Consider the following 9,630-nt stretch of genomic DNA (forward strand, 5'->3'; position numbering starts at 1 on the left):
GGTCAGTTCTCTCTAGAGGAACTTGCCGTGTTCCTCTCTGACCCCCACTGTCTCTGCACATCTCCCCAAGGTGGCCCTACAGGACGATGAAGCCCTCCAGAGGGTAAAGCACCCAGATACCCATCATGCCCCCTGGGCAGCCCAGGATTGTGGGTCCCTGGGTCATTCCCCAAGTGAGCTCCCAGTCACTGGAGCTGGTGTATACTGGCCTGCCACATCCTGTGCTCTCCCGTGCCTTGCCTCCCAGGCGTGTGACCCCATGCCCCACGTGGAGGAGCCCTCTGACGTGCTGCAGCTGCACCGACCCAGCACCTACCCCCAACACTGGGTATTGCCACCACCCACCTGGGCAAGACCTCGTCCTGCTCCTCCTCTTCTTTCTTCATTTCTTCCTTCTAGTCCTCAGCAGCCGGGGCTGGGGCATGGTTTTGGGGCCATCTTGGGGAGTAGGCGGGAGTCGGGCTGGCAGATGGATCCCAAGCTGGGCACAGCACCTTTTCTCTTGCAGCTGATGTGCCTCCCCTGCCCTCTGGTTTCACCGTTAAACATCTTGTTCTTTCCTCACTTTCTCTGACTTCAGTCCTGGCTCAAGCTAAGCTCCTCAGGCCTTCCCCAGCCACTTACCATTCCCTCTCACCTGTCACAGGCCACAGAGGAGCCAGTGGTGCCTGTGGAGCCAATGGAGTCCATGCTGAGGCCCTTCAACCTGGTCATCCCCTTCACTGTGCAGAAAGGGGAGCTCACAGGTATGCCCTGAGGCCCTGAGGCATGAGGGCTCAGAGGGAGGACACCTTCTTCTAGGCCCAGCCCCTTATCTTAGAGATGATAACTGGGGCCCAGAGAGGGGAAGTGAGCTACCCAAGGTCACACAGCAAGTTGGGCAGAGCTGGAACTCAGATTCAAGCCTTCTGTCTCTCAGGTCAAGGTTCATCTTGCTGCTCCAGGTGCCTAACCTCTGGGGCAGAAGCAGAACCACACAGAAGCAGGGGCCTGGGGCAGCACAGGGGGTTGCAGTAGGAGAAACTGGGGTTCCCCACATAACTGTGTCTGCTCGGCAGGGGAGGTGCGGATGCCTTCCGGGAAAACCGCCCGGCCCAACATCACCGACAACAAGGACGGCACCATCACGGTGAGGTACGCGCCCACTGAGAAAGGCCTGCACCAGATGGGGATCAAGTATGATGGCAACCACATCCCTGGTGAGTCAGGGGTCGGGCTGGCTGAGCTGAGTGGAGCCCACAGCGACTTCATTCTTGCCTTCCTTCTTTCAACAAACATTTATTGAGCGCCTGCTGTGTGCAGACGCCATGCGAGGCCCTGGGGAGGCTGATAGACTTCCACTAGGCAGGCCCCTATGGCAGAGATGTTGGGTTCAGCTGGGAGGCTGCTGGAAGGTGCTGGGGGCCAAGGGGGGCTCAGGCAGCCCCAGTCTTCACTACTGACCCAGCCCCCTTTCTTTTCCCCCTGCAGGGAGCCCCTTGCAGTTCTATGTGGATGCCATCAACAGCCGCCATGTCAGTGCCTACGGGCCAGGCCTGAGCCATGGCATGGTCAACAAGCCAGCCACCTTCACCATTGTCACCAAGGATGCTGGGGAAGGTGAGGGAGCTGCAGGGAGGGGGCTGGGGTAGGGGGCCAGCCAGGTGCAGGGGTGAGGGCAGGACCTCTGATCTCAGCCCCACCTCCACCTACAGGAGGTCTGTCCCTTGCCGTGGAGGGCCCGTCCAAGGCAGAGATCACCTGCAAGGACAACAAGGATGGCACCTGCACCGTGTCCTACCTGCCCACAGCGCCTGGAGACTATAGCATCATCGTGCGCTTTGATGACAAGCACATCCCGGGGAGCCCCTTCACAGCCAAGATCACAGGTGGGTGGACATGTGGGCACATACAGCCTGCGACACACACCCCCAGCACACAACGGATGTGTAAGCTCAGCATGTTCAGGTCCCCCGGGGCATTAGGATAGGGGCTTCTTGAGATGGAAGGGATCAGTTTTGCATAAATATTCAGAACACTCTATTCTTTGTAGCAGGTGAGAAGCAGCCAGCCACCCCCCATGCTTTGAAACATATCATCTCATTTAGTCTTTGAAGTAACTCCTGCAAAGTTAGGGTATTGATACTCTCTTTTGATAGATGAGAAAACCAGTAGGCCCAGAGCCACACAGCAAGTAAGCGGTCTGTGTTGTCTGGTCCAGTCTAGTGTTTTGTTTCCAAGAAACTATGTGACTCAGGATTAAAATACAAAAATTAGGGATTTAACCCATTTAGGACTGAGGCATCCACAGGGCAGTTGGGGTGCTGGGGCTTTCTGTAATCTGTGGCAGCTAACGTGTGAATGAAGACTGTGCTCTCCCAGGCCTTGGGCCTGTGAGTGGTCCCCAGTCTGTTGAGTCCAGCAGGGTCTGCCAGGAGGTTTCCTGAGCCCCATGAGGACAGGGCCTGCCTGGAGTCACAACTGCCTGACACCCCAACTCCCCCACCAGGCGATGACTCCATGAGGACGTCACAGCTAAACGTGGGCACCTCCACGGATGTGTCACTGAAGATCACCGAGAGTGACCTGAGCCTGCTGACCGCCAGTATCCGTGCCCCCTCGGGCAACGAGGAGCCCTGCCTGCTAAAGCGCCTGCCCAACCGGCACATCGGTGAGTGTGGGGCCTCAGGAGGATGAAGGCCTGAGAGGAGCCGAAGGGACACTCTGCCAGGCCCAGGGCTCCGTGACTGACCCCACCCCCCTCCACAGGCATCTCCTTCACCCCCAAGGAAGTTGGGGAGCATGTGGTGAGCGTGCGCAAGAGTGGCAAGCACGTCACCAACAGCCCCTTCAAGATCCTGGTGGGGCCATCTGAGATCGGGGACGCTAGCAAGGTGCGGGTCTGGGGCAAGGGCCTATCCGAGGGACAGACCTTCCAGGTGGCAGAGTTCATCGTGGACACTCGTAATGCAGGTGCTTCTTGCCCCAGAGACCCCTCATTTTCACTGGTGCCTCCAACGAGGACTTGTCCTTTCCTGCCTGGTGCCCCCTTGGCCATACCCTCTGCCCTGAATCCCCTGGCCCAGCCTCTGTTGGGACTCATATTCTGGGGCTCATTTGGGGGCAAGTGAATGTCCCTGTGTCAGTTCTCTCACTTTAAAGTTGAGCTATCCTGAGTTTTTGTCTCTCCCTCGCTCACTGGAACCCAAGAGGCCTACGTTAGGGAATTTTCCAGACTACCTATCCCTCACCCTCTGGTCAGTGCTTGGCTCACCCCGCTCTCCTCCTAACCACTAATGAGCCATCTTTCGTTAGTGGTTACCATACACCTTGGGTTCCCATTCTGGACGGAGCCACAGTTTGGGGAGGGGAGAGCAGAGATGCAGTGGGTCGTAGGGACTCAGGGAAATGTGTCCCTTGTTTCCTGCCAGGTTATGGGGGCCTGGGGTTGAGTATTGAAGGCCCTAGCAAGGTGGACATCAACTGTGAGGACATGGAGGATGGCACATGCAAAGTCACCTACTGCCCCACTGAACCTGGCACCTACATCATCAACATCAAGTTTGCTGACAAGCACGTGCCAGGTGAGGTTCTGGGCTGTGGCTGGGCGGGGAGAGGTCGAGAGGCTGGAGGCGGGTAGTCTGAGGTGCCTGACTCGCCCTTTCCCTACAGGAAGCCCCTTCACTGTGAAGGTTACTGGCGAGGGCCGCATGAAGGAAAGCATCACCCGGCGCAGGCAGGCACCTTCCATCGCCACCATCGGCAGCACCTGTGATCTCAACCTCAAGATCCCAGGTGTGAGCCAGGAAGAGCCTGGGCAGGGTGGTGGGGGGGCCTGTGGAGGGCCTGCCCTGAGGGGTCTCTCTCCTGCTTACTCATTTGTCACCTCCCTCCTCTCCCCGGCTCTGTGTGTCCCACAGGGAACTGGTTCCAGATGGTGTCTGCCCAGGAGCGCCTGACACGCACCTTCACACGCAGCAGCCACACATACACTCGCACGGAGCGCACGGAGATCAGCAAGACGCGGGGCGGGGAGACCAAGCGCGAGGTGCGGGTGGAGGAGTCCACCCAGGTTGGCGGAGACCCCTTCCCCGCTGTCTTCGGGGACTTCCTGGGCCGCGAACGCCTGGGCTCCTTTGGCAGCATCACTCGGCAGGAGGGTGAGCAGGGCTGGGCTAGGGCCAGGGACCTCACAGGGAGGCTGGGTCTTCAGTCCCTTGGGACAGGATGGGGAGGGTGTGGTCAGCCAGCCAGGGCTGGTCTGAGTGGAGAAGGGGGTTTTACTGAGGAGGGAGGGAAGGTCCAGGGCTGGGAGCAGCCCCAGTGTCACCCTGACAGTCCCCACCCCCTGCAGGTGAGGCCAGCTCTCAGGACATGACCGCACAGGTGACCAGCCCATCAGGCAAGACAGAAGCCGCAGAGATCGTCGAGGGCGAGGACAGTGCATACAGCGTGCGCTTTGTGCCCCAGGAGATGGGGCCACATACGGTCACTGTCAAGTACCGTGGCCAGCATGTGCCCGGCAGCCCCTTTCAGTTCACCGTGGGGCCACTGGGTGAAGGTGGTGCCCACAAGGTGCGGGCCGGAGGCACAGGGCTGGAACGAGGTGTGGCTGGCGTGCCAGGTGAGAGGCAGGTAGCCAGGAGGGGGGATGGGGGCAGGGCAGCCAGCAGGATGGGCAATGGTCCTAAAAAGCCACTGCTGCCCCACTTCTCTGTCTCCAGCTGAGTTCAGCATCTGGACCCGAGAAGCAGGTGCCGGGGGCCTGTCTATTGCCGTGGAGGGTCCCAGCAAGGCGGAGATTGCATTTGAAGACCGCAAAGATGGCTCCTGCGGGGTCTCCTATGTTGTCCAGGAACCAGGTGGGTGTCTACGATGGGGATGAGGGCTGGGCCTGCCTGACCTTCCAGACTGGGTTTCTGCTCACTGACCGGGCAGGAGATGGTTGGGGCTACAGAACTGACTCTTCACCCAGGCCTCTGCTCTTTCTCCTCTGCCATTTCTCCTCTGGTTCCTCTGCCATCAGGCTCCTCTGCCCCATCTCCCTCCACCCCACGCCACTGGGAATGCGTGTCTGTCTCCAGAGCTGAGCCCTGAGCCAAGGAGCCTGTCCTGGGATGAGGCTGGGGTGGGGGTGGTTCCTCCCCTACCATCCCCCATCCTGGGGCCTGTGCTAACTGGCTTCCCCTCCCCAGGTGACTATGAGGTCTCTATCAAGTTCAACGATGAGCACATCCCAGACAGCCCCTTTGTGGTACCCGTGGCCTCCCTCTCAGATGACGCTCGCCGCCTCACTGTTACCAGCCTCCAGGTGTGTGCTGGGGAGTGGGGCCCCTCTGCCACTCTGAGAGACGGGCAGGAGTCGAGGATGGCAGGCCCATGTGGCCAGGGGCTTAGCAGTGACTTTGTGAGGGCCAGTCACATGTCTCCTCTCTCCCACCATCTGTACAGCAGGGGGCTCCTTGCTTCCTTTTAGCTGCCCCTCAGGGTAGTCTTATCAGCCTCAGGAGCTCCTGTGCCTCTCTCTCTCCCACCCCACTCGAGAACTGGGCTCCATGCCCCATCCCCGGGCTCATCTTCACCTCCCCCAGAGCTTCCCCATTGGCCCCCCTCCTCCACAGAGTATCCCCAGGCCAGTCAGGGCCACACTCCTCTTTCCTCATCCAAGCTACCGAGCAGCAGTCCCCACAGTACATGTTAGCACTGGCTCCTCTGCCATCAGGCTCACTTTACGGGGTCTGGGTCTTACCTCCTCAGCCGGGACAGGGCACATTATCTCTCAATCCCACTGTGCCCAGCACAGCCAGGAGGCCCCACCTCCCAGCAGATGGATGCCAGGGACACAGACCCGGCCCCCGCCTCCCTCCACAACCTTGTTGAGAGCCTCCTAGAGCTGGGCTGGGCAGCAGGGGCCACGTTGGAGATGGGAGGTGGGAGCCTCCGGGCTGGGCGTACAGTGGGAGCAGTGTCGAGCTGCAGAAGAGCGCTCCAGACCCTCCCAGGAGTCTGAGCACCCTCCATGGTCTCCACAGGAGACGGGGCTCAAGGTGAACCAGCCAGCGTCCTTTGCAGTACAGTTGAATGGTGCGCGGGGCGTGATCGATGCGAGGGTACACACGCCCTCGGGGGCGGTGGAAGAGTGCTATGTCTCCGAGCTGGACAGTGGTGAGCTGGCCCTGCCCTTGCCCGCCCTGCCCACCCCTGCTCGCCCCAGCCACACTTCTGGGAAGTGGAGGGGAAGACAAAGGCTCACCCACCAACCCTCTGCCCCACAGACAAGCACACCATCCGCTTCATCCCCCACGAGAATGGCGTCCACTCCATCGATGTCAAGTTCAATGGTGCCCACATCCCTGGCAGTCCCTTCAAGATCCGTGTTGGGGAGCAGAGCCAGGCTGGGGACCCAGGCTTGGTGTCAGCCTATGGTCCCGGGCTTGAGGGAGGCACCACAGGTGAGTGCCGGGGCTGGGGAGGGGTGGACAGTGGGGTGCTCAGCCTCCAGTCCTGTATTGCTCTGCCCCAGAGGCAGGGGCAGTGCTCATGAGCCCTGAGTCCTCTCAGAGGCCTGCTCTGGGGAGCCTGGGGCCTGGCCCATCCCAGCTTTAGGCCCCAAGCCCTTCCTGCCTACAGCCTTGCTACCTCTGGCCCCCAGGTGTGTCATCAGAGTTCATCGTCAACACCCTGAATGCTGGCTCGGGGGCCTTGTCTGTGACCATTGATGGCCCCTCCAAGGTGCAGCTGGACTGTCGGGAATGTCCTGAGGGCCACGTGGTCACTTACACACCCATGGCCCCTGGCAACTACCTCATTGCCATCAAGTATGGGGGCCCGCAGCACATCGTGGGCAGCCCCTTCAAGGCCAAAGTCACAGGTGAGTCCCCCAAGTGGGGGAAGGTCCCTCCAGCCCAGCCTGCAGCCCAGTCCATCCTGGATGGCTCCAGTGGCCATTCACATTCAGGCCACAGGCTGCCCCAAACATCATGGGCAAGTTATCAAGAATAAGGTGGGCCTGGCTTTACCCAGCACACCGTTCTGTGGAGTCGTGTAGAATCATTTTTAAAAACCAAATCCTGGGGCCGGCCTGGTGGCGCAGCGGTTAAGTGCGTGTGCTCCGCTTCAGCAGCCTGCGGGTTCACAGGTTCAGATCCTGGGCACGCACCGACACACCACTTGTCAAGTCAGGCTGTGGTGGCGTCCCATATAAAGTAGAGGAAGATGGGCACAGATGTTAGCCCAGGGCCAATCTTCCTCGGCAAAAAGAGGAGGATTGGCATCAGATATGTTAGCTCAGGGCTGATCTTCCTCACAAAAAATAAAAAAATAAAAACCAAATCCTTCCTCTTTATTGCTGTCCATCATTTGATTAATCTTTTGCCTGTGGTGGCTCCCCAAGCTTTAGCTTAACTTTCGGCCCTCCCAGCTCCCCACATTTCTGGCTTCCAACAGGACAGAGCTCAGTAAATATTTAGCAAGCTGTCCTTTTGGAAGCTGCATGAAGGATTAGTTGGATACATGTTCCTTTTTAAAGATTTTATTTATTTATTTTTTCCCCCCAAAGCCCCAGTAGATAGTTGTGTGTCGTAGCTGCACATCCTTCTAGTTGCTGTATGTGGGACGCGGCCTCAGCATGGCCGGAGAAGCAGCGCGTCGGTGTGAGCCCGGGATCCGAACCCGGGTCGCCAGCAGTGGAGCGCGCTCACTTAACCACCAAGCCACGGGGCCGGCCCATGTTCCTTTTTAAAGTAGGACTCTTATCCTGTGACTTGAGTCCCAAACAAAGCCAAGAGGGGCGAGGGATGGAGCCATCGGAGGCCCAGACTTCGGGATAAGCCTGCCCTGGAGCCGGGAGCCCGAGCTTGTTTGGAATGGGGTGCCTCTCCTAGAATGCCACAGCTGAGGAAGGGAGTGTGGCCCGGGACCCTGAGTCCCACGGGACTGTCAATGCCGGCCAAGGGCCTGCTGCCTCAAGAAGGGCAGGCCTCTGACCCAGCTCGTGGCCACCCCTCTCTGCCCCTCAGGTCCCCGGCTATCTGGAGGCCACAGCCTTCATGAAACATCCACAGTTCTGGTGGAGACTGTCACCAAGTCATCCTCAAGCCGCGGCTCCAGCTACAGCTCCATCCCCAAGTTCTCCTCGGATGCCAGCAAGGTGGTGACACGGGGCCCCGGGCTATCCCAGGCCTTTGTGGGCCAGAAGAACTCCTTCACCGTGGACTGCAGCAAAGCAGGCATGCTGAGGGGGCGGAGGGAGGGTCTGCCAGGGTGAGCAAGTGTGCAGGAACGTGGGGGTGGGGCAGGGGCTGGCAGGGGCCCAGGGCCCCTGGTGTGAGCCCGTCTCTCGCTGTCTCCCTCTCTAGGCACTAACATGATGATGGTGGGTGTGCACGGGCCCAAGACCCCCTGTGAGGAGGTGTACGTGAAGCACATGGGGAACCGGGTGTACAACGTCACCTACACCGTCAAGGAGAAAGGAGACTACATCCTCATCGTCAAGTGGGGTGACGAGAGTGTCCCTGGAAGCCCCTTCAAAGTCAACGTGCCCTGAATCCCAAAGTGCCTCCCCCAGCCTTGGCCCCCACCTCTGGCCGAACACACACTCACACACACACACACACACACGTGCCACACCCAAATGCACACTCGCAGAATCAGTTACCACAAACGCCTGCCTTGGTGTGTGACATGAATGGCACAGCCTCTCCACCCTGCTGTGCCCCCAGGGGTTGGAGGGCCTTGTCTGTCTCAGGGCAGTGTCCCTCCCCTCAAATGTGACATGAGGGCAGACTGGGGGTTGGGGGGGCCAGGGAAGCCCTGAGTTTTCTGATGGGCCTGAGGTCAGTGGGGGAGCACATGTTTGGGGGTGTCTGCATGTGTGAGAGAGATTACCCTCAAACCGCACTGCCGGCCGTACTCCTTGCCGCTGAGGACTGTGTCTGGCCCCTCTGGTGGCCACAACCACCAGAGTGTTAAGGACTTGGAAAAGCAAGCACAATCAGAGAAGAAAACAGACCCAGAACCAGCAGCAGCACTGGCACGTGGCCCAGCGGGGGGTGATTTATCCTCCGCCCCAGCCAGGCTTCCTGGGGGACTGATTTCTCTTTTTTTATGGTTGCACAGCTCTGCCCCACAGGGGGCCTTTTGTACACACTGCGAGGCCCAGCTTTCTGGGGGGACTTTTGCACATGTCATGCGGCTCAGCTGGGAGCCACTTAGGTGGAAAACTCCAAATAAAGTGCAGCCTGTCGCAGAGGCTTGGCTGTTCCTTGTGTGTGTGCTCTCCATGGCTGGTGACCTTCTGGCCCACTGACACTAAATCAGGGAGGCACAGGCCGCTGGCTGAGCCCTGGAGGACTGACCCAGGCCAAGGCGAAGGGCCTGGGGCAGAGGGCCACACCTCTGGGCCACCTATTTGGTGAGGTCTGGGATGTTGGTGGAATGCTTGAAAGAACCAGGGGTGGCAGTGGGGCATGTTAAGGGACGTGGGGCTCAGGGATATGGGATCCATCCTCAGATTCCTGAAGATCTAGTGAGAGAGGGAGGTGGACACTATGTTTTAGAAGACTGCCCTAGGACTACTGGGAGGCCATCTTCAGTTCAGCTTGATCTCAAAGATGTTCTCCAAATTAGGACCTTAAAACAGTGAGTGCTGAC

At 59.2% G+C, this 9,630-nt stretch overlaps 1 protein-coding gene across 3 annotated transcripts in view; it reads left to right on the plus strand.

The window, feature by feature from the left end:
* The window catches only part of FLNC (filamin C), a 28,666-nt gene extending 19,440 nt beyond the window's left edge, over positions 1-9,226 (plus strand). Inside the window, exons 31-49 of one of the 3 annotated variants that reach the window (XM_087430401.1) lie at positions 71-103; positions 248-328; positions 647-746; positions 1,059-1,199; positions 1,471-1,599; positions 1,695-1,868; positions 2,489-2,650; positions 2,749-2,952; positions 3,411-3,563; positions 3,652-3,774; positions 3,900-4,139; positions 4,334-4,603; positions 4,704-4,841; positions 5,175-5,290; positions 6,012-6,144; positions 6,255-6,431; positions 6,632-6,850; positions 7,998-8,207; positions 8,337-9,226. In XM_087430401.1, the coding sequence (XP_087286527.1) occupies positions 71-103; positions 248-328; positions 647-746; positions 1,059-1,199; positions 1,471-1,599; positions 1,695-1,868; positions 2,489-2,650; positions 2,749-2,952; positions 3,411-3,563; positions 3,652-3,774; positions 3,900-4,139; positions 4,334-4,603; positions 4,704-4,841; positions 5,175-5,290; positions 6,012-6,144; positions 6,255-6,431; positions 6,632-6,850; positions 7,998-8,207; positions 8,337-8,524 (2,991 nt within the window). In that variant the 3' untranslated portion in view covers positions 8,525-9,226. The remainder of the gene's footprint in view (positions 1-70; positions 104-247; positions 329-646; positions 747-1,058; positions 1,200-1,470; positions 1,600-1,694; positions 1,869-2,488; positions 2,651-2,748; positions 2,953-3,410; positions 3,564-3,651; positions 3,775-3,899; positions 4,140-4,333; positions 4,604-4,703; positions 4,842-5,174; positions 5,291-6,011; positions 6,145-6,254; positions 6,432-6,631; positions 6,851-7,997; positions 8,208-8,336) is intronic. The other 2 variants (XM_004418707.3, XM_004418708.3) reach the window with 2 other exon arrangements.
* The last annotated feature ends 404 nt before the right edge of the window (positions 9,227-9,630 follow it).

This window comes from Ceratotherium simum, chromosome 1, assembly GCF_057802395.1.
Source record: "Ceratotherium simum simum isolate JZ-2026a chromosome 1, ASM5780239v1, whole genome shotgun sequence".
Lineage (NCBI taxonomy): Eukaryota > Metazoa > Chordata > Mammalia > Perissodactyla > Rhinocerotidae > Ceratotherium > Ceratotherium simum.